This window comes from Cetorhinus maximus, chromosome 10 (genome assembly GCF_964194155.1).
Source record: "Cetorhinus maximus chromosome 10, sCetMax3.hap1.1, whole genome shotgun sequence".
Classification (NCBI taxonomy): domain Eukaryota; kingdom Metazoa; phylum Chordata; class Chondrichthyes; order Lamniformes; family Cetorhinidae; genus Cetorhinus; species Cetorhinus maximus.
Window position 1 is genome coordinate 97,489,054 of NC_135888.1, and position 25,068 is coordinate 97,514,121.

At 42.6% G+C, this 25,068-nt stretch overlaps 1 protein-coding gene across 1 annotated transcript in view; it reads left to right on the forward strand.

Moving 5' to 3' along the window:
• Nucleotides 1–493: 493 nt before the first annotated feature.
• LOC144685865 (A disintegrin and metalloproteinase with thrombospondin motifs 2-like) overlaps nucleotides 494–25,068 on the forward strand; it is a 264,496-nt gene continuing 239,921 nt past the window's right edge. The window contains exons 1-2 of the mRNA XM_078550836.1: nucleotides 494–952; nucleotides 1,297–1,655. Coding sequence (XP_078406962.1) covers nucleotides 871–952; nucleotides 1,297–1,655 — 441 coding nt within the window. The 5' untranslated portion in view covers nucleotides 494–870. The remainder of the gene's footprint in view (nucleotides 953–1,296; nucleotides 1,656–25,068) is intronic.

The following is a 25,068-nucleotide window of genomic DNA, read 5'->3' on the forward strand; positions in this document are numbered from 1 at the left end:
TGTAGGTTAGAACTCTGTCCTTTGGATTGATAAGTTCAAATATAGTAAACAATCACCATGTGAAGCTATATAAAGTAGGAGCAAGTGTTGGTACATTACTGCAATTTCGTCAAGACTTCCTGTGTTCCCATCTATGACCAAACTCAAATGAAGAGAGCTATCGCAGTTATTGTGGACTCAGCTTGTCTCTAGCTTCGACTTTTTGAAATCACCGGGTTTGGAAATTGACGCTATCCCAAAGAAACTGATTTCAGGCGTGATTAGATTTAAAGATTGTAATTTATTTTCCAAATTCCTAACCCTTCATTTCAATGCTTTAAAGATGAACAACAGTAGTGCAGGCATTCAAAGATTTGGAGATGTTTCAGATATAGATTTGACGATCTGATCCAGAACCCAGCTTTAATCTAGTTTTTTGGTAGTTATTTCGTGGCTTGTGGGTGACGTTTCCATTAAAACCTAGAGGGAGCCCTTGCTCAGCAGTCGGAGTACAAGGAAACGGAATTCTTAACTTCTAACGCAAGATCATTCAAATCTTCTACTTCGCAGGATCTAGATGTACACGTGGTGGAGGCGAAACTGCCTCCTCGTATTCTTTTCGGTGCAGTGGCCGCAATCTGTCAATCACAATGACTTCATGAGATACGTCCCGTGTTTTCAATATTTTTCCCAACCTCCCGGCCCCTGGTTCGCTGCCTCCCATCCAGTGACACCGAGTTAAGGACTGGCTGAATGAGACACTGAGGCAGCGCTGCCGGCACCTTCCCCGTGGCAGCCCGATGCTCTGGCACCGCACGGAGCCGCAGTCTACAGAAGGCGCCCAACTTTAATGCGAAATCCAAACAAGTTTGTGACACTTTCAAGCGTGCAATGGATTACTTCTGTGGAACGCTGTACTTTGTCTTTTTATCCTTTCTTGGAGCAGACGGCCTTTACCTCGCACAGTATACAGGTATGTATGGGCGTCTTCACTCGCTCTCATGTCTGATCTCCAATACTTTTTAGAATAGCGAGAACAACAGCGGGGTTTTCCTGGAGATTGCAATGGGATTTGTCTATCTTTGATTATGTCCAGGACTAAGTTTGTTTCTGCGCAAGGCACAATATTGGTACAATTTTACACATGTTATCGAATTGTCAACTATTCCGAATATTACGCCAATTAGGCTGTGCAGCTGTGAACTTCAAAACTACGATATGTAAATATTAAACTCCACAAATGAACTCCTTTTGATAGTGTAAATGCACAAATCGTTTTGCAAGTTCACCGCATTTTTGCGCCTCTATTTATTGCAGATTTACTTCAGGACAAATTAGGGAACTATGAGCTGATGACTCCAAGCAGCACAGATGTGCAGGGGAGATTTCTATCCCATGCTGTGTCAGCATCTGGCAAAAGACGGTCTAAAAGGCACAGTGGGACTTTCCAGCAAGCTCCAGCTGATGGACTGTTGTATTATAATGTCACTGTGTTCGGGCAGCAATTTCACCTCCGGCTGAAGCTAAACTCCAGGCTGGTGGCACCTGGGGCGACCGTGGAGTGGCAGGACGGGAATGTCACTCGCAAGGAGCCTCTGCATGGAGACTGCGTCTACTCCGGGGATATCACTGATGTACCAGGGGCTTCGGTCGCCATCAGTAACTGTGATGGACTGGTAAGCAGCATTCCAGCACGCCTTTCACAACAAACGAACTCACTCCTTCACATATTAACCCCCTTCCTGCCGAAACTCCTGTGTACCCTGCAGCATAAAATTCTACATATGATAGACAATGCTTGATTGAAATGACGGTTCGAATAACCTTATCAATAACACGGTAACTTTAAGTATTCTTGAAAATGTAGGGATTAATATAATACATTATTAGGGTTAATCGAGATTAGTACTCTTAGAATTATACAGGCTAAGAGTTATTCAGGTTTATGCTTGATCCTGAAGTTTTCCTCTGCCACTCCCAACATAAGTATGCACATTTTAAAATTTCTGTCAACAATTAGCAGATGAGATCTCATTCAAAGAAAACATAACAACTTGCCATGGTATACCTATTACAGGGAAGGATGTAACCTAATTAAGGAATAACTTTGTTTTTCAATTTAACAACTGTGGACATAAATTTAAAAAGTGAGGCAGGCAATTGAATTTAACTGTCAAGTCAAGTGTTCTTAAAAGTTTATATTCTTTAACTCATAGATTCTGACTTGTACTTAAGTGTAAAACTGAAACATTTTGCATTTGAGTATTGCCGAAAAAAAGACATTTTGTCAAAGTTTTTCGTCTTGCACTCATCAGGACAATCGCAAGAATACCAATGTGGAGGAAGCAACAACTTTATATTGTATGAGAAGAGAGTGCTGATTGGTTGGCAAGTGGAATCTGATTGGTAGAGGTATTGCCATGGACAATGCACCAGTTAATGGTGACTGACAGTTAACTGCCAAGCATTGTTTGAAATTTAAACCAGGCAGTTTGACTCTGATTGGTCAAGGCATTGCCCTGAGGAATGAACCAACGAATGGCTGTCACTTATTTTGTTTACCTGAAACAGGTACAATGTATGTACGTGTTCTTTCTGTATGCAAAGAACGGGGCCCTATGTATTAATATATTTAGCTTCCAGTACACACAAATGTGCCACACTACGAGCCCGACCGACAATCTTAAATTGGTTGTCAGTGTAATTTTTAGCACACTGAGGATTACTTAGCAAATGTTGTTTAAATCACAGAATCACATCTAACGTTGGACACTATATTTTGAGTTTTTCAAGCACGGGCTGGCTGGCTATGGTCTGTACCTTGCCTGATACGAACAGCGGAAGGGACTTGCTGTTTGATAGGATCTGCTGGTCTATGGGATGTATGGCCTACATACCCAGCATCACACTGGCACTGAAATTCATATACCACATTACTCATTTGTATGATAGGCAGAATGTCTTTTTGGCTTGACAGCAGCATCCTGTTAGTGGCGAATACCCTTGTGTTGCTATTGCATAGTAGCAGCCTGAAGCTTCACACAAATGAGTATATGAATTTCAATGCCAGTGTGATCTATTCATGTAGGCTGTAAGTCCCAAAGACTGGCGGATTCTATCAAACAGCATGTCCCTTCTGCTGTTCACAACGGACCGTGCCCAACCAGCCCATGCTTGCAAAACACAAAACACAGTGTCCAACATTAGATGTGATTCAGCAATTGGGCAACATTTACTAAATAATCCTCAATGTGCTAAAAATTATGCTGACAACCAATTTAAGATTGTCAGTTGGGCTTGCAGTGTGGCACATTGCCTATACTGGAAGCTATGTATTGCAGACAGAAAGAACATGTACGCACATTGCACCTGTTTCAGCTAAACCAATAATGGTTCATTCCTCAGGACAATGCCTTGACCAATCAGAGTAAAGCTGATTTAAATTTCAAACAATGTTGGGCAGTTAACTGTCAGTCACCATTAACTGGTGCATTCTCCATGGCAACACCTCTACCAATCGGAATCCACTTGCCAAACAATCAGTACTCTCTTCTCATATAATATAAATTTGTTGCTTCTCCTGACATTGGTATTCTTGCAATTATCCTGATGAGTTCAAGACGAAAAGCTTCGACAAATATCTTTTTCAGGAATACGCAAGTTCTGTACTACCAAACAACCATTTTATATTTGATTATTGATGGCCATGAATTGCCAGGAAATGTTTAATTAACAATCTTTTCACATAACTAAAGTCCATCATCTCTCATATCATCCAGATAAGCCCCCTCTCTTCTTCAAGGCCTTGGCATCCTTTAGAAAGTGTGTTGCCCAGAATTATACACAATTTTCTAGCAAATATCAAACAGTGATTTGTGATTTTTAAAAATTCATTCATGGATGTGGCCAGCATTTATTGTCCATCCCTAATTGCCCTCGAGAAGGCTTCTTTGCTTTTGTTTTCAAAGATTCTATTTACAAAGCCAAGTATCCCATACACTCTAGGCTTATCACCTTGCCCTGCCACCATCAAGGGTTTGTAAATTTGCTCCTCTGGTCCCTCTGTTCTTGCAATCCCACAAAATAGTACCATTTAGGTTATACAGCTGTCCAAGTTGGTTCTCCCAAAGTACATCACTTCACAATTATTTGCATTAAATTCCATCTGCTATGTGTCTTCCTATTTCATTGTCTGTCCTCCTGAAGTCTTCTACTATCCTGCTCGATATTTACTATGTTGCCAAGTCTTGAGTCATCTGCGAATTTCTAAATTGCATTTCATGTACACACGTGCAAGTAATTTATATTTAATAAGAAATGCAGTGGTTGTAACACTGATTCTTGGGGGAATCCCACTGTATACTTCTCTTTAGTCTGAATAACATATGGTCATCACCAGTCTCTGCCTGCCATTCCTTAGTCAATTACATATCGAAGTTACATTGTCCCTTTAATCCCATGTGCTTATATTTTCTCAATAAGTTTGTTACATGGTACTTTGTAAAATGCCTTTTAAAAGTCCATATATACAACATCTACTGCACTCCCTTTATCAACCCTCCCAGTGACTTCATCAAAGAATTCAAATCCAGGTTAGTCAGATACTATATACTTTTAACAAAAAATGGATGCAGCAATTAATCCATGCTTCTCAAAGGAAGAATTAACTTTTTCTTTGATAATGGTCTCTACAAGTTTTCCCATTACTAATGTTAGATTGATTTGCCTTAGTTACCAGGTTTATCCCTCTCCCCTTTTTAAACAGGGTATATCTTTTGCAATTCTCCAGTCCTCTGGCACCACTACCATGCCCAAGGAAGATTGAAAAATTGTGATCAGAGCTTCTGCTATCTCCACCTTAGCTTCCCTAAGCAACCTAAGATGCATCCCATCTTGACTTGGTGACTTATTAACTTTGAGTAATACCAACCCATCTGAAAACCTCTTTTCTTCCTATTTTCCCTTTCTATCTATTTCTATCCTACCCAATGTCTCTACCATGCCTCTCCCCAAGAAGGATGGTGTGCAGCAACAGAATATTCAACATTTCATTTTGTGAACACCAATGCAATGTACTCATTCAGTACCTTGATTATGCTTTCTGCGGCCGTAAGAACATTTCCTCTTTTCTTCCTTAGCTGGCCTCACCATTCCTTTAATTATCCTTAAAAAAACATTTTGTGTTCTCTTTTGTGTTACCCCCTAATCAGTTCTTTTACCCTCTTTTTGATCGCATATCCTTTTCCATTTTCCCCCAGCACTCCCTGTATCCTGCCTGGTTTTCAACTCTATTCTGGTATGGACATTTGTCATGAGGCTTTTTTCTCTTTTATTTTATCCTCTATTCCCTCTGTCATCCTTATGTGAGTACGCTTGGTTTGTGCTCAAAGTATCCTCAGCTGAAAGGCCCACCGATTCTCATTGACTGTTTTCCAATCTATGCTTCCAGTCCAGCTGAGCTAGATCCCTTCTCTCTTCCAGTTGGGTATTTTCACCTGTGATTTTCATTGTCCCTTTCCAAACTACTTTAAACCATTTAACCCAGATATTTCCCACTGAAACACCCTCCACTCGCCAATTCATTCCCCAGAACTAGATCCACTGAGTCATTCTTATTAGGCTAGAAACATGTTGATTAAACAAATTCTCCTGTACACATTTTAGAAATTCTTCACCCTCGGTTACCCACACACAGACTGGGAAAATATTTTACTGTTCTATTTTTTACATTAATCTAAAACTTCCCACAGATTTCTACCTCAATCTCTGTTTCACTATTGGGGGTCTGTAGTAAACACGCAGCAATTTGACAGTTAATTTTCTGTTCCTTAACTCTAATTAAATAGGTTCAGTCTTTGAACCTACTAGTATATTATTGTCCTGTAGAACTGTAATATTCCTGATCAATACTGTCACACCCACTTCCTTCCTTCGCACCACCTGTTTTTTTAAATATCCTGAATACATTGTTCAGGAATATTTAGGTCCCATATCTACCCATGTTTAAACCAGGTTTCCATCACAGCCATTATATGATAACCCCATGATGCAATTTGCACCTGTACCCAGCAAGCTTGTTTGTAACACTTTGCATTAATACACATGCATTCTGACACATACTAATTGGTTTGGCTTTCTTCTTTCATCTAATTACTGCTCTTTCTTAACTACATTTGGGGCAGATGGTGCTGTAAGTGGTAATGTCACTGGGCTAGTAATCCAGAGGCCCAGACTGCTCTGGGGTTATGGGTTTAAATCTCACCACGGCAGCTAATTAATAAATCTGGGATATAGAGTTAGTCCAGTCATGGCTGTTGTAATATACCTTAAAGTGATGGCATGCTGCTATCCCTTACAGGCATATTACAGTATCCTCAAGCTTTCTGTCCATGTATATCTGTTCACATGCGCCTAGAATTAATAAGTGAACCCGCAACCTATTTACACATCCCATGAGTGATTGGTGCCTTTATATCATTATAACACACGTGACAATGGTGACCATGAAACCATTGTTGATTGTTGTAAAAGTCAATCTGGTTCACTAATGTCCTTTAGGGAAGGAAATCTGCTGCCCTTACCTGGTCTGGCCTACATGTGATTCCAGACCCACAGCAATGTGGTTAACTGCTGTCCGAAATGACCAAGTAAGCCACCGAGTTCAAAGGCAATTAGGGATGGGCAACAAATGCAGGCCTTGCCAGCAATGCCCACATCGCATGAAAGAATTAAGAAAAAGAAATCTTTGTTCTGTTGCTGTTTGTATCTACTTCTATGCATTTTGTCTCTCATTCTGTTGCTGCATCTTGCTGCCCCTCCTCCTGCCAAATTAACTTAAACTCTCCCCCACACCATGAGTTAACTTCCCCATGAGGACATTTGGTCCTGGGCTTGTTCAAGTGTAGCTGTCTGGCCTGTAAAGTTTCCTTCTGTTTCAGAATTGATCCCAATACCCCAGGAATCTGAAGCCCTTCCTTTTGCACCACTTCTCCACTCATGTATTTGCCTGCACGATCTTCCTGTTACTGTACTCACTAGCACATGGCACTGGGCATAATCGAGAGATGACCACTTTTGAGGTGCTGTTCTTTCATCGTTGTCCTAGCTCATGAAATTCTGCTTGTAGGGCTCCGACTCTTGTGGTTCCAAAATACATAGCAACTTCTCCTGGCTATTCCTCTTCCTCTTGCCGAACGTCCTACACCTGTTCAATGACATCCAGGGAGGCAACACACCATTTGAGATTCACATCTGTGGATGTAGACATGGATGTTCCTTTGCTTGTGCCCTCTACCCCTTACACCACCACCCCCCACCCCACCCCGCAGCTGAGCCTCCCATGGTACCAGGGATTTGCTTCTTACAGTGCTCCCCCTGGGTTGTAATCACCCTTGCTGCTATTTATCTCTGAATACTAGACTGTGAGTGTCACAATCCCAGGGCTTCCTACACTGTCTGCCTAGTGGTCACATATTCTCCCACTTCCTGAGCTCTCAGTAACTGTGCAATGACCATCTCCTGAAATGTGCTATCCACAAAACCCTCAGCTTTCCTGTACAGTAATAACATCTGCCACCTCTCAAACTCAGAAACTCTGAAGCTCTTTGGTAGGGCCATTCAATTAATTCTACTCCCTTACTTTTTCCTCATTGCCCTGCAATTTTTTTCCCCTCCAATATTTAACCATCCTGCCATGTTTGCTAACAGCTATTTCAATTTTCTTTTAGTTTTAACACTAATTTAGCTTTAGAGCCAACACTAAGACCATGAAAACACAATTCTATAAACTAAATAGTTGTACTAACCATCAAAAATATTAACCAATAAACTAAATACTTCCCTGTAAGTTATTCAAGCTGCTCCACACTCTGTGCTGACTATAATGTCACTTACTGAGATTGTCCCCTCTGCCTGGTATCTGCGTTCTATTCTCTCAATAGTCTCAGCTGCCCCTGGTTCTCAGGCAAGGCTTAAATTTGCTGCCCTGGTTCTGCGATAGGGCTGAATGAAACTGTAGCAAGACAGGAAGGCATTCTCTCTGCAGGTGCCACAAGTTTCAATGTGTTGGTGTTGGTGCTATCATACCGCACTCCCTGTTCCTCAGGTAACTGGGGTGTACATCATTCTGGGTTCCGGGGTTATTGTCCACCAATATTTATCAAGTAGTTAGGTCACTTCAAATAAATAGAATTAGTAAAAAGGTCCTGAAAATAGAATTACTTATTGAGACTGGGTAGATTAAAGTAAAGTTATGGTGAAGAAGTATGAAATTTGAGTGCGGATCTTTGGATTGGTTACATGAATCGTCTTGTATGTTAGGTTTAACTTTGTGCACACTGAAATGTGATGGAAATTCAAAAGATTGCTGCAAGTGGCAGGAATAATTCCTCAGTGGTTTGATTCTTTAATCTGATTTCATACACACACCTACTTTTATGCTTATTTTATGCTGGTTTGAAATCCAACATAATCTCGTTTATAAACCCTTCCTGAAAAATATCAAGGGGTTGTGGAGTAGATTGGTTTTATATTAGCCTGGAATAATGATGTGCAGTGACCTCGATGTAAGGGATGGTGAAGAAAACAGTTCTAAAGAGGCCTGTGACATTCCAGCGAAGAAGGTAAGAGACAGTGTGATAAATAGACAAGCTGAGAACAGTTCCGTTTACACTGTGGCTTTTCAAATCGGAGTGATGTAATCAGCGATGACACATGAAATACAAACACATTGCAAATTTGTGCCATGATTATGCTTTTAAATAGAATTGACAACAGTATGGTTCAGAAATTCATTTTTTTAATACTTTCAATATGTTAATCTTCTTTCAGACTCTAAAGGGGCAATTTTCTACAGTGCATTCAGGTGGTGAAGACCCTCCAAGGTCTTGAGCTAAAAAGCCAGTTTAGCCTGTGTTTAGCACAATACACCAGCTTGTTTAAGGAATTAAAGCTTGCACTGGGACCGGCTGTCCAGAGGCTCATTAGGATTGATACTTAAATTGCCTTCTAGGACTTATTAAAGCGGCTGTAGGGTATTTTGCTGGTGAGCGCTTGTCCTAGTGTCCTCTCTTAACAGTGACTAGCTGTTTGGGAGTAAATAAATACTTGCAGAGGATTTCAGCATTTTCCAAGTGCTATATAAAACACCTTTCACTGGTCATTTCCTGCTGGAGCTTTGAAGTGGACTTGTTTTTATATGTTCATGGGATGTGATTGTCCCTGGCTGGGCCAGCATTTATTGTCCATCCCTGATTTCCCTCGAGAAGGTGGTGGTGAGCTGCTTTCTTGAACCACTGCAGTTCATGTGGTGTAGTTACACCCACAGTGTTAGGAAAAGGGAATTGCAGGATATTGACCCAGTGACAGGGAAGTAATGGTGATATAGTTCCAAGTCAGGATGGTGCATGACTTGGAGGGGGACTTACAGGTGATTGTGTTACATGAGTCTGAAGCCCTTGTTCTGTGATAAGGTTTGGAAGGTGCTGTCAGATGAGCCTTGGTGAGTTTCCGCAGTGCATCTTGTAAATGGTACACAGTCCTGCCACTATGCACCGTGGTGAAGTGGAGTGAATGTTTAAGGTGGTGGATGGGGTCCTGATCAAGTGGGCTGCTTTGTTCTGGATGGTTTTGAGTTTCTTGAGAGTTGTTTAACATGGTGCGAACATCCCCAGTTCTGACCTTATGATGGAAGGTCATTCATGAAGCAGCTGAAACTCTTTCGAGTTATCAACAGTCACAGATTGCAACTCTTTCGAGTACAATCACAGTTCTTGGTTTCCGGGAGTGGGACATGAACCCACAACCCTCTGATTCAAAGGCGAGGGTGCTATGAACTGAGCCACAGCTGACACCTCTATGAAGCAGCTGAAGATGGTTGTTCCTAGAACACAAACCTTAGGACCCCCTGCAGCAATGTCCCAGGACTGAGATGATTGACCTCCAACAACCACAACGATCTTCCTTTGTGCTAGGTATAACTCCAATCAGTGAAGAATTTCCACCCTGATACCCATTGACTTCCATTTTGCTCAGACTCTTTATGTCACACTCAGTCAAATTTTGCTTTGATGCCAAGGGCAGTCACTCTCCCTGCACCTTGGGATTCAACTCTTTTGTCCATGTTTAGACAAGGCTGTAACGAGGTTGGAGCCGAGTGACCCTGCCGGAACCAAAACTGATGAAACCAATCAGGATATTTTCTGGGACACTTTTTTCAAAACTTAACCAGTGCTATCAACATTCATTCTGGAAATTCTCTTAGAACTTCATCTAAAGGGATTAAATGCTGTGCTGCCGTGCCCTACTGGACACCTTATAGGAGCCACCAAAAGAAAGGGAATAATTGGTCATGGACATCTTGCTATAGATCCCCTCGATTTGCAGAAGGAAGGTGAGAAGGACATAAGACCAGGCAGAGTAATACCAGCTGCTGAAGGAGATAGGGGCAGGAGGGTAAGGTGGACTCCTGCTTCCTGTGGGTACAGGAGTCCTCCACTGGACTTTCTCCACTGGGACATCCAGTACTGCATCTGAGGACGTGTGTGCCCTCTCAGTCCCTGGAACCCACCTCTGTGTGTCAACACACTGCACACCTTCAGTGGAGATGGATGTGTGAGAGCCCTCATGTAGCTGCTGCACACAAATTGTGTCTAATTAGCACTTGTATGCTAAAGTTGCAGGTATCTCTGTTTAAGCACCTGCAGGCAAGTTCAAATTATGTAATCAGCAATTAGGACTTAAATATTATATTAAAACCAAGCCTTCAACAGATGTGTCTTATTAGCACAGCACCCATTTAGAACCTGTTTTCAACCTTTGTCCAAAATATCCCCCAAAGTTTTTGCAAACCAGGGATTTAAAGGGAAATTGTCAACAGTGCATGCATGTTGAGGCTCTAGTAGCAAAGGTAATAAAATGGGAATGTCATAACTGGCCTCCTATTATTGTTGGCAGCATTTAAAAACACCTTGTATATGTAATGCTCCCTGGAGCGATTCGAGCAGGTTTACTGTATGTGCCAGTCCAGAGACTGCAGCATGCACACTGTTGTAGCGCTTTCTCTGTTCAGGCGCAACAAAGTAGATATGAATTGTGGACCAACATCTTGAGTCCTTTTGCTAGTCTCCCTCATGAATCTGTTAGTGCTGCACTAATATTGACAGTATACAGGCATGGAACATAGCTGGAGAGGGAAGTTTCTCCCACTGTGTAAAAAAATATATTACAGATGGGGAAAAGCAAGTTAACCAGCCAGAACTACTGCAGCTAAAGTGGAGATTGTGTGATATATCCTCTGGAATGATCATGACAGTGGAATATGGTAAACTTACTCAAAGAAGCATTTCTCACTTTCAAATTGTTGCAACATGGTAGGAATGACCATTTTATTTGTGTTATTTTTGTCAAGGCGTGCATGCCTATCAGAGCTCTCCTGTATGCCACCCCATCCAAGATCATCATCTGAGTCCTCTACAGCAGAATTCGTCTGTGCCCTTGCCTTCTGGTGAGCTGGCAAACAAACCAGCCTTACCCTTGGCATGGTTGCAGCCCATTTGTGCCCGAATGACTCAACACATGCTGATCCCAACACTGTTAATCTTCAGGGTATTGAGCTGGTGACTGCAAATGTCAGCTCAGGTTACAGGACTTCTGCATCAGTACTGTGCCTCTGCTCCCTCTCTTCCTCCTTGAGCTGCTATGGCTGGGAAGATGGAAGTTTTTGGGTGAAAGCAGGGAATTGGAAGGTGAGAGGAAGGGGTTGGGTTGGAAAGGAAAGAGGTCCGTGGTCACACCATCAGCAGCTTGCTCATCATGCCGTGTCTCAGGATGATGGTGAGCTGGGAGTTGAGAAGGGGTGCAAGGCAGGAACAAACCATCATCTTAAATGTTCTCAGCGATGTCAGATGCTGCATGCCCCTTCGCATCTAGCCCCATGATCTAGAGAGTCATCTCCTCCATAAGGCTTGGGAGATTGAGGCATCCCCCACTGGTTGTGCACTGCTGTCTTCTATTTTGTGCCACTTCATCATGAAAGAGAGAGAATGGAATGTTAGTGACTGTGTTGCACAGTATGTGGCTGGTGTGCCTGCCATAGCTGTCAAGCTGGAGGTATGTGGAGGCAGTGAGAGGCTGGCAACTTTGTTAATTGGGTGAGAGGGAGTATCTGAATATTAGGCATGAGTCCTGAGTCCCGGTGAATGCTGCTGGGTGAGTGATGAGGACATGGTGCATTGAGGGGGTTGATGGTGTGGTAGGTAGGAAATGTCATTTGAAGATGCATTCAATGACTTTGATCACCTGTAGACTTCTTCTTGTTTCCTTGCTGCCAGGTCCTCATGTACAGACTCTGGTAGTTGACCTTTCTGGCCATCTGCTCCCCCTTTCTTCTGAGGGTGGTCCTTGAGGGCCTCCTAGATCTCTGTGGAACCATGGCATCTCTTCACCTGCCTAACTCCACCATTGTGCATCCATTATTCTGAAACTCCCCCTCTGTCCTGGTGTTCCATTTTCCATGTTTTAAATTGCAGTGATTGTTCAGTGCAACTTCTCTTTAAGAGGCATAGATTGCCTTTAAGAGCAGAAGGTTGGCTTCACCCAAGTGTTGCGTGGCCCCCTACAGACTGCAGAGGCAGCCAGCAGTGCAGAAGATGCTTGGCCCCATGCTATAAACATGGTTATTGAGATGGCAGTCCTAAATTGGATAAGCCAGTCTTTAGCTCAGTGGCTTGTTTCACTTGGGAGATATGGAACGATTTTGTTTTTATTTCTGTCAAGCTGGAGGTATATGGAGGCAGTGAGAGGTGGGTGAGAGGTTGGCAACTTTGTTAAGCGGGTGAGAGGGAGTACCTGCTCCCTATACCTTATTAGCTGTATGTTTCATCAGAGTATATGATGTGTTGCTGCCAGTTAAATAAGAGAAAAATAGGCCTTCTATTGTAACTGATAATTGATTTCTATAAAGGAACCACCGGAATTGTTGAAGTACATTGAAAATTAGCATATTTTTTCATTTTATCAAATAATAAGGTAAAGCAGTTTAGATTAATTAAGCTGAGTAATAGGGGGTACTTTTGAGTCTGGGTTGCTGGCAGGCAGCCTTTTCTACTTCTAAGGCAAATCTGAAATTTGGATGCATACTACCTATAACATTTCAACAATTATTTTAATGCTACTAGATTATCCAACTCCAGTTGAAGAGTTAGCATGGATCAAGTAGCCTCCTTTTCAGTCACAAATTCTGTGATTCTCCTAGGTCAGGATCCAGGTCCTAATCTCCTGGCTCCTGAGTGCATTGAAGGCAACAAGCGTGGCATCCCCTCCAGGATAACCACCGCTAACATTACAAAATAATTGCTGGGGAAGTGGAACTCGACTCATACCTATAAGGAGGCAGAGTACGATTTGCAGCCTGTAGTATAATTTTGATCTCACGCTTGCAACTGATTTAGGAGGTCATGGATTCAAGTCCCACATCGGAGACTCGAACATATAATCCAGGCCAACTCTTCAGTGCAGTGGAGTGCTGGAATGTTGTAGGTGCCCATCTTTCATAGTAGGTTCTAGTTTCCAGTTGGCGGAAGATTAATACCAACAGGTCAAGCTACTTATTTCTTCGAGGCTAATGCATTGGTCCCTGTGAAACAAATAGTGGTTAGACTTTCTGATTCACTGCAGAAATGTGAGGTTAAACAAAGGTTTTTTAAAATTCTAAAAGATTTTGATATAGAAGACGGAGCGAGAGTGTTTCCACTTGTGAAAAAAGAGTAAAAGTAGAGGTCTTCAGGATAAGGTGTCACCAAGAAATCAAACAGAGAATTCAGAAGAAATCTTTACCCAGAGAGTAGTGAGATTGTGGAACTTGCTACCACAGGGAGTGGTTGAGGTGAATAGTATGCAAATATTTAAGGTGAAGCTAGATAAGCACATGAGGGAGAAGGAAATAGAGGCTTCTGTTGATAGTTAGATGAGGAAGAGTGGGAGGAGGTACAGACTAGTTCAGCCGAATGGTCTGTTTCAGTGCTCATGTATATTCTGAGTAATTCTATGTAACACCTTGAGCTGAATTTTCAGACCTTCCACCCAGCAGAAACAATGGATTAGTACTCTACCATTTGGGGGCAATAATTCACCAATCTATTCTTGCCGTCAGTAGCTGCTGCAATGTACTTGGCACTGGATGGGTGGGATGACACACTGAGTCAGGTGGTAGGTCCATTTAAAATGCCAACAGTTATCATACAAAAAACCAACCTTGACTGTTGCTGCTCTGACTTTCCCTGTGCTAAAGATTGAGGATCCCACCCTGAAATTCAGGGCCCAAGAGAGGATGATGCAGATGGTGCCAAACACTGGGGCCCGGGGGCTGAGCGGGGTGGGGGTGGGGTGGGGGTGGGGGTGGGGTGGGGGTTGGTGGGGAGGTGGTTGGGGGTTGGTGGGGCGGGGGGGTGGGTGGGAAGGGGGCCATGCTCAGTGTTGTAAACAGAGTTTCTTGTCATCCAAATTGAGCAGCCAGAGCTGCAGACCTGACAGAATGTCTTTAAAAAAAAAGGATGTGTCAGGCTGAAAGTTCAGATTTTTAAAAAAACCAGGTCTGTCAGTGTCAATTTTACCAATTGCTGCGCTGCTGCTTCCGACCTTTGGGCAGCTTCATGGTTCCGATTTTTTTTTTAAAAGCCCATCAGAAATCCACAAAGCTGATCTAAAGTCAGCAGCAATGCATAAGCTGTCAGGAGAGAGAAGAGCGATAGTACTAATTGGATGCTGTGTATATGGGTGGAAAGTTAGAGGGGGGGAAATTGGGGTGGGGAGGAGGTTGCTGGAAAAGTTACGGGTGGGGAGAAGGTTGGTGGGGAAGTTATGGGGGGAAGAGATTGGGGGGGGAGGTTGGGGGAAAGTTGGAGGGAGAAGGTTGGGGGGAAGCTTGTGGGGGCCAGCAGGTTGGGGGGAAGCTTGTGGGGGCCAGCAGGTTGGGGGGAAATTAGGGAGGTTTGGGCCTTGGGCAGGAGGTTGGATGGGATTTGGAGGAGTGGTTAGAGGAGAGATGGGGAGAGGTTGGGGGGAGATAGGAGGGGGTTGGGAGAGGTTTGGGGTTTGGGGAGGTATTGGGAAGTGTGGGGGTGGGGGGATTGCAGGGAGCTTTGTGGGGAGGTTGGAGGGGATTTGGCTACAGAGTTTACTTGTTTTTGTAAATGTAGTGATTTATTTATAGCCACTCTCCTAACATCAGTTGATTGCTCTGTGATTAATTATCCTTTGGAGGATCAGCATTGGGCCTCCAATTTCACCATTGTTACAGTCACTGCCTACTGCATGTAGGTGTAATGAAAGAAAGAAAAAACCTACATTTATACAACACCTTTCATAATGTCACAAATGGCTTTACAGCTAATTAAGTACTTTTGAGTTGCAGTCACCAGTATAATATAGACAATGTTATCAAATGGCAGAGCAGGCTCGAGGGGCTGAATGGTCTACTCCTGCTCCTAACGCATATGTTCGTATGTGATTCTTGGATGGATGAGATGAACTGGGCTAGATGGCCTTTATCATCCATAATTATTTTGCAAACAGAGCTGGAATTCTGTTTATTTTGTTGCTAATGTGATTTTACTGTGAGTGGGCTTTGTGGGGTGAGATTGCCTAGACAGGAGTGCGTAATAGGTTCATACTGAATCAGTAATCTGTTTTACACTGCATGTGATTCTCAAGAATCTTTTCCATTGACTTCAATCTTGTCCTTTTGTCTACTTACCTGTTATCCCATTCTTTCTTGGTGCTTTTTATGAGTTTATTGAGGTATTAAAATATCATGATAAAGTTGTGTTACATAGTAGATATTGAAAATATATTGTAGTGAGAAGCAACAATCAGCATAGTCTTCAAACTTGCTGATCAAGAAAACACAGATACAATTGTGAACCATTCAGCCTTTGTCCTCTGGCCTCTTAAAAGTTGTGTCACAAAGAGACACCTGAGGGCTCCAATGCCTCTCACTAACAGTGAAAAGCTATATTGTTTAATCATTCCACCTTGTTGCTCAGGAGTCATTTGATCTTTTTACCTTGTGAGATTACTGATAAAATAGAACCCAATTACACCCCTTGTGTGAAATAATTATGTTGAATAATATCGTGCACCCAGTCAGAAGAAAATCTTCTATTCCTGCAGAATGGAAAAAACCTTGTGCGGTTTATCTGGGTTGAATCTTTCCTCCGAACATGAATTTACTGTCACCGCGTCCATATGGTGCAATGTGCAGAACACATTAGTGAGGACTGAGGCAGTCACCGAAATCAGTGTTATTGCCTGCACAGTGTTATAAAAACTAATGGGATATTTTCCTGTCAAATTAACAATATTGAATGATTCTGTTAAAGTAAAATTTGTACTACTTGATTTGTCTAATAGTCATGGTGGGGGTCACCTATAGGGCGCACACAAACTAACACTGCATTATATTGTTGCTGCTCTTTAGTATTAATGACCCATGCATCATATATATCAGATGATATTTGTAACCAGGTGTCAACAATGCGCATTATAATTTTACTAGGACTTTTCTGTGATTGTTTGGTGAATTGATTAATGAATCTTAAAAGGGGTGAAAATATAATGCACGATTGAGGAGGAAGGTTAAAGTGGTGGGGAGGGGTGGGGGGAAGAAGAGACTTGGAAACAGGAGAAGCACATAGGGCCCATAATTTCTCTCCCTGGCCCTGCTAAAATTGTGGTGGACTGAAGTTGGTTGGCTACACTTGGACACTTGATCTTTGGCCGTGCCTTACATACGGGGAGAGACAATCAATGAGTTTTTGTAGCTGAGTTTCCATGTGGGCTACTAGTGCGGCGTCATCAGCGAGGAGGAGTTCTCTGATCAAAACGTGCTGTAGCTTTGTCTTTGCGATGAGGACTAGCTCAGAGGGTTGGGGCAACTCCACCCCCATGTGCTAGCAAAGTCAACACCATTTAACTTAATTTTCAAGAGTAAATTGAAGGAAAAGCTTCCCAAAATTGGGCTGAGATCTCCTGATTCAAATGGCCCCAGATGTTCTCAGCTGCTACATTGAGTCGGGCAACTAAAGGCCCTGGTGTCAAATCTTAATAATCAATAATGGACCCTTCCCAGACATTGGTCTAGATAATTCCTGATTCATTCATCCTTGGCATTTTGTAGCAAATCATGGCAGGAGCCAGCAGCATTATATTTAAAGAGAATCTCATCTCCATTAGGTTAAATGGTTAGTTTTTATAGGCTGCTGATGTGCTTTTGGGTTAATTTTTTCAGGCTTTTTTGGCTGCTTTTTTACTGTTGACAAATCTTGGAGAACGAATTTGAAGAGATGCTGCAGCCTTTGTGAGGACAGAGTTCAGTACGATGTTAGAAGATGGGTGTGTTGCTTGGCCCGCGTTGGGGCTGTAACATAAGTAGGAGGAGTAGCTGCAGCAGCAGGGAAGGCTGCCAGAAGAGGGAGAAAGAGCAGGAAGCCTTACACTATGTGTGCCATCAGGATCTGCATATCTTACCTGACCCTTACAGAGGAACAGTGGGTCAAGTGGCTCTGTTACACCAGGGAGCCCAGCTACATTTTGCACAACACTTGAAGCCCAGCATCAAAGCATAGCATTACTTGTTGCTTTTAAAGCCATTGTTGCTCCCAATATTTGTGCATCAGATTGTAATAGAGGACAAAAACAAGATAAGCCAGCTTGCTTTGCACGTTTCCAAAAGGCAAGTCATTTTTTTGCTAAGCTGGAAGATTTCATTGACTTTCCCATTGAAGTTGCCGAGTAGAAAGAAATAGCTGTGGGATTTGCCTGATTTGATGGATTTCCTCAGGGACAGGGAATCATTGACAGCACTGTGCACTTCCTAGGAACAAACAGTAGTGTATTTGACAGTCTGTGCATTCATTCTTTAAACAAGCATCTCATATGTTATCTTGGGCAGTGTATCATGCAGATCTGTGCCCGGTTACCTGGCAGTAATCGTGGTGCTCTTAGCCTGTGCTAGATATTAATCTCTCTCTGTCACCTGGAGCATCAGAAGTCAGAATGGCTACTTGGGGAGAAGGAGAATACCTGACCGCCTACCTCTTGACTCCTGCCAGCAACCAGAGCACACTTAAGTGAGCTACAATTGGAGCCAAGGCTCCATCAGAACTCTGATAGAGCAGACCATGGTATTTTAAACAGTTGTCCTACCTGGTCAGATCTAGGGGCGCATGAGAACACAGTGCAGGAGTGCTTGACATTCTTGAAACTGCTATTCACACACTCCTTCATGCTTTAAAAACAGAAGAGATACTAAGCCCCAGAGCCAAGATGGCAGCAGCTTGCGCTCCCAATGGAGCTTTCAAAGTTGTCATTAGAGGCTTCCTCACTGGGTTCATAGAGCCGATCACTTATTTGATGGTTGACTGTATGCTCTTGATGGTGTGTATGAAGACACCACACAAGTTAGAGCAGGATTCCTCCATGCTCTATGATATAGAGTGGAATCTTCCAGTCCTGCAGCAGTGGGAAGCGTAGCAGATGGGAAAATTTAATTTGGTGTGTGGTGAAAAACCAGTTTCCCAATGGTGGGATGAACTGTAGGAATTCTGTTCTTGGGACTATAAAGGCGGGTTGAGTTTCCTGACAAACAATGTCAGGAAACTCTTTTACATGTATTAGCATATCATGCATGCTCATTAAAAGGAATTAAGTTCCCCTGCCGAATTAAGTTCCTCCGCTAAATTAAGTTCCTTGCCAGAGAGAAATTAGAACATCCACTTTTACGAATATATAGGTGGCGTGTACCTGGCAAGCATCACTTCACCCATGATTAACGGTAAGTTGCCGTTGCATTATCCTCTTTGGGTAGTGTCTGTAAGTGCCAGCATATGCTTCAGGCTGAGTGGTGGTAGTGGAGGATGACCAAAGGAGGATGGAAGGGAGGCAGGCTTAACAGGGAAGGGTGGAGTAGTGGCCGGGAAAAGATGGAAGGGATGGTGGCAGACTGTCCTGGTGCCCTTTAAATATGGCACCTGGACTTCAAACCCACGAGGTAAAGGCAGTGATGGCGATTTCCTGCTTTCTCCCACCTAAGGATTCGGCAATCTCCTTTCCGGTACAAATTTAATAAGCTGACCAGCACAAGATCCCACTTCCATGCCCGCCACCAAACCTAGACTTCAGAACAGAAGATTCCGCCCATAGTGTGCAAGCTGGCTGGCAGCCAGGCTGGAGCACCTATACACCATTTCACAGCGAAGAATGGAATGAAACAGAGCCGTGTCCTAGACCCACTTTGGAATTTTCTTCTTCTTGCTCCTGACTGTTGCTTTCTTTGCAGATATGAAAGGAGTTTACCTGCATCCTCTCAGTTTTCATGATGATTAAAGTTAGGGAGAACAAGTTACAGACAGGGAGAGACAATCCATGCGTTTTTGTAGCTGAGTTTGCATGTGGGCTACTAACGTAGCATCACCAGCGAGGAGGAGCTCTCTGATCAAAATGTGCTGTAGTTTTGTCTTCGCTTTCAATCTGGACAGATTGCAGAGATTTCCATCTGACCCTTACAGAGAAGCAATGGTGGCTGCACTTCATCAGGTCAGAACTGGAGCGGTCAAACTGTAGAGTACTGTGCATGTACAGAGGGAAGACCAAGTGGGAAGACTGACATTGCCCAACATTATACATTTAAGTCATATGTTCTGTTGTCAACAAAATGACATTGACAACAGAAATAGCAGTGCAGCCCTGAGTGTCTCATGCTCCCAGGCTATGTGGACATATGAATGCAAATGGCCTGCAGAAGATTAAAAACAAAAACAGAATTACCTGGAAAAACTCAGCAGGTCTGGCAGCATCGGCGGAGAAGAAATCAGTTAACGTTTCGAGCCTTCATGGCCCTTCGGCAGAAGGGCCATGAAGGCTCGAAACGTTAACTGATTTCTTCTCCACCGATGCTGCCAGACCTGCTGAGTTTTTCCAGGTAATTCTGTTTTTGTTTTGGATTTCCAGCATCCGCAGTAGCTTTTAGCTTTTTTTATCTTTGCAGAAGATTAAAATGGGAGTGAATGAATCAAACTCCGAACCAATTTAAACTTAGATGTTGTAGAACACTGCGGATGTCTGCAAAAGACACATTCTGTTATTTGAAATTGTTTGCCTCATAGTAACTTAATAAAATGTCATCTGATAGGGTTTCCTAGCAGGTTTAATTTGGTTATAATATCCAGATTCTGGGAGTCATGCAATTTTCCTAAAATTAGCTGTTTGTCCCTGTAGACATGCAGGCAATATTTCTGACAGTTTAATTCATTTTTGTTGTCTTTGTGAAACACTGAAGAGAAAATAATAAATGTAAAAACAAAACAACAAAAAAAGTCGGTCCAGGCTAGGCAGTCTACAGAAAATATTTTAAATTCAAGGTCATCCAAGGCATTACTTTGAACGTATTCTATATTGATGAATGCACAGCATAGAAAAAGGAGTTCCTTTCAAAGGGCATTGAAGAAAAATCGAGGATATTTCCAGTATTTGGTTACGCTGACCGATGACATAATTAAATAAAACCCCATATTGAAAAGATGTTCTCTCAAGACCAATTTTCCATAAGAGCACATTTATGCTGAATTATAAAACTCCCATCATCCTCTATACACTATTCGTAATGCATGGGCAGTTATGAATCTATTTAGTTTATACAAAACATCTAAATGTGAAAGCTGCCCTGCCATTAAATGCTTTCTGTGGCTAAGCAGCTTACATAACAAAAAAAATCATGTGCCTAATGTAATTGGTTTTGAAGATATGTGCTGCTGAGGAGCTGTGATTGACTCCAGGAAGTGCAGTCTGTATACACTTTCCAGGCTGCTATTTGTTCTCTTCTCTCGAATCATTGTTACCATCTCCATGAAGACTGCTAACTTTTAAGAGATTTGAACTTCGTTATTAGCCGAAAGAGTGACACGCCAAGATCTTAAAACTTTTATTGTAACTAATTACTAAAAACACTCTTTTCTTTTTGTGAACAACTTATACTTTAAATTACGGAAAGGAACGTTCCCTTTATACTTATCACACATTGCACTCTCCATGGAATTAGAGTCCTTATAGCTAACAGCCCATCATTGCTCCTAGCTTCCTATGGTTCCCATATCCCCGCTTCACCAAATAGTAACTTTGAGTGATCATTTCCAGGTACTTTCCTCACTTTTTGGAGAGTTCCTTCAGCCAGAAGTGCCGAGTGGATGATCCATCATGGCCTGCTCCGGAGGTCCCAAGCATCACAGGTGCCAAGCTTCAGCCAATTTGATTCACTCCATGTGATATCAAAAAATGGCTGAAGGCACTGGATACTGCAAAGACAGTGGGCCCTGACAACATTCCGGCAATAGTAATTAAGACTTGTGCTCCAGAACTTTAGCCAAGCTGTTCCAGTACAGCTACAACACTGGCATCAACCTGGCAATATGGAAAATTTCCCAGGCATGTCCTGTACATAAAAAGCAGGACAAATCCAATCCGGCCAATTACCACCCCATCAGTCTACTCTCAATCATCAGTAAAGTGATGGAAAATGTCATCGACAGTGCTATCAAGCAGCACTTATTCAGCAATAATCTGCTCAATGATGCTCAATTCGGATTCCACCAGGGTCACTCAGCTCCTTACCTCATTACAGCCTTGGTTCAAACATGGACAAAAGAGCTTAACTCCAGAGGTTAGGTGAGAGTGACTGCCCTTGATGTCAAGGCAGCACTGACTGAGTGCGGCATCAAGGACCCTAGCAAAACTAAAGTCAACGGGAGGAAAACGCTCCACTGTTTGGAGTCATACCTAGCACAAAAAATGGCTGTGGTTGTTGGAGGTCAGTCATATCAGGTCCAGGACATCGCTGCAGGAGTTCCTCAGGGTAGCGTCCTAGGCCCAACCATCTTCAGCTGCTTCATCAATGACCTTCCTTCCATCATAAGGTCAGATGTGGGGTTGTTTGCTGATGGTTGCACAATGTTCAGTATCATTTGCGACTCCTCAGATACTGAAACAGTTTGTGTCCATATGGAGCAAAACCCGGACAATATCCAGGCTTAGGCTGATAAGTGGCAAATAACATACGTGCCACACAAGTGCCAGGCAACGACCATCTTCAACAAGAGAGAATCTAACCATCTCTCCTTGATATTCAATGGCATTACCATCACTGAATCCCCCACTATCAACATCCTGGGGTGTACCATTGATCAGAAACTGAACTGGACCATCCATATAAATACTGTGGCCACAAGAGCAGGTCAGATGCTGGGGATACTGTGGAGAGTAACTCACCTCCTGATTTCGCAAAGCCTGTTCACCATTTACAAGGCACAAGTCAGGAGTGTGATGGAATACTCTGCACTTGGCTGGATGAGTGCAGCTCCAATAACAGTCAAGAAGCTCAACGCCATCCAGGTCAAAGCAGCCTGCTTGATTGGCACCCTGTGCACCACCTTAAACATTAATTCCCTCCGCCACCTTAAACATTCATTCCCTCCACCACCGATGCACAGTGTGTACCATCTAGAAGATGCACTGAAGTAATTCACCAAAGCTCCTTCGACAGCACCTTCCAAACACGCAACCTCTACCACCTAGAAGGATAAGAGCAGCAAATGCATGAAAACATCACCACCTGCAAGTTCCCCTCCAAGCCACTCACCATCCTGACTTGGAAATATATCGCCATTCCTTCACTGTTGCTGGGTCAAGATCTGGAACATCCCCCCCACCTAACAGCACTGTGAGTGTACCTACACCACATGGACTGCAGCGGTTCAAGAAGGCAGCACACACCACGTTCTCAAGGGCAATTAGGGATGACTAATAAATGCAGGGCTAGCCTGCGATGCCACATCCCAAATAAAAATCAAATTTAAAAAATATATATATTATCACCAGTAAAGCCTATTCCAATGATTTTCCTTCCCCTGCCATGCCTGGATAAATCTCCCGGAAATCGTAGAAGGCTACAGGATGCATCTCTTCGACTAGATACTGTCTTCTTTCCTGCATCTGGCTGTGGTAGCTTGCAAAGTCAAGCAGCCTTTTCTCTTTGCTCACCACACAGAATCCCTGCTGTCTGCCTGTGATATTCACTGATTTGTAGGGAATCTAGCAACTTGATCTCAAAAATGGCTTCCTCTGCTCTCTTCCCCATGGCAACATGAAACACATTAACCATGTATCTGGGTAGAAATGCTAATTAGTTATCTTTCATCCCAGCTCCCTTTCATCTTAGAAGTAAATGGACAGTCTACAGCACAATTGTTTACAACCCTACACACATAACACCTTTTTGGGACTTTGGGAGACTCAGGATCTACTCATGGCAAACTTGGAGACTGCCGCCATTGTCTCTAAGCATAAATACCTTGCACCTTCTTAGTAAAGCAATCTTAGTCCTGCTTTGATTTCCAACAATCAAACCACTTGCTGTCAGGCAGCCTGCAGAAAAGGTCACATAACCCCCTACATTTACCCTAAATTTAAAGCGACAGGCCTAAAATATAATAATTTTATAAACTTCATCATACCAGTAAGTTGGGGAAATAAGGGTAAAGAGCAGTAGTCAGTATTACAAGGGCATAAACCTTGCACAAATGAACAGAGCCACATGCAGCTTCTTGTCCTTTGTACCTTGTCATAGCTACGCATGAGCTTCATGGTATAATGACATGAATGATATGTGAAAGTCACCATTCAGTGTACATGAGGATCACTGGGTGTAAAAGACCAGAAAACAGTTCATTGACAAAAATGGCAACACTTTAATGCAAAACAAAGAATTTTTGACGTGTTATCTTTACTCACGTAACCTTTTTGCCCTGCCCTGACTCAAAGATATGTATGTTAATAGCTGGTTCAAACACCTTGCTTAACATAGTTTTCAAATGAGTCTTTTGGCAGGTACAACTGGAAGAAAGTAGGATGAGAAGAGCAATATGGCTGTTTCCAATGCTAATTAATCATTGATAATCCAAAACAAGCACACACTAAATACGCATAAGGAAAATGGTGCAGAATATGATTATACACATGAACAATGTTAAGTGTGTAGCATGTAGGTAATATAAAGCAATTGTTGTATTAAGTGCCTGTATAGATTTATCAAACTGTATACAGTAATTGCAAGAAAAATTCTCTCTGGAACTGTCATAGAGCACAATGAATCATTATAATGGAACACCCACAGGTAAATGGCAAATGTTACTTAACTCACAACAGAAGAAGGGAACAATCATCCTGGGGTTGGAGCGAAGGAGATTGAGTGGAGATTTGACGGAGGTGTACAAGATTATGACAAGTTTGCGTGAGGCAGAAAAAGAAAAAAACTTTTCTCTTTAGCTGATGATACAAAGACTAGGGGACACAGATTTATGGTTTTGACAAGAGATGCAGGGGAAATGTGAGGAAGAACTTTGTTATGCAGCGAGTGGTAATGACCTGGAACCTGTTGTCCACGAGGGTGGTGGAAGCAGAGCTGATTAATGAGCTTGAAACAGAATTGGATAGGCAGTTGAAGGAAATAAATGTAGGGCTGCAGGGATTGGATGGGAATGGGACTGCTCCATGGTGAGTTGGCATGGGCTCGATGGGCCAAGTGGCCTCCCCCTGTGCAGTAAATGACTTTGACTCTATGACTGCAGGTGCTGTTTACTACAATCAATGTTACTGGTGCCATTTGTGTCTTTTTCATTTGCAATACAACCACGCTAATAATTATTTTTGTTAAAATGGAATAATTTAGTCAATGTAATTGCATGGTGCCTCCATCAGCAAAAGTGTGTGGGAGCAAACCAGTTGAGATAAGTTATGGGGCTGGTAGAGTAGTAGTAATATTACTACATTAGTAATCTAGAAGCTCGGACTAATACACTGGAGACACGAGTTCTGATTCCACCATGGCAGCTGGTAGAATTTAAATGTTATTAATTAATAAATCCGAATTGAAAAGCTAGTCACTATAATGGTGATGATAAAAATACCAGATTGTTGCAAAAACCCATCTGGTTCACTGATGTTGTTTTGGAAACAAAATCTGACACCGTTATCCGGTCTGGCCGA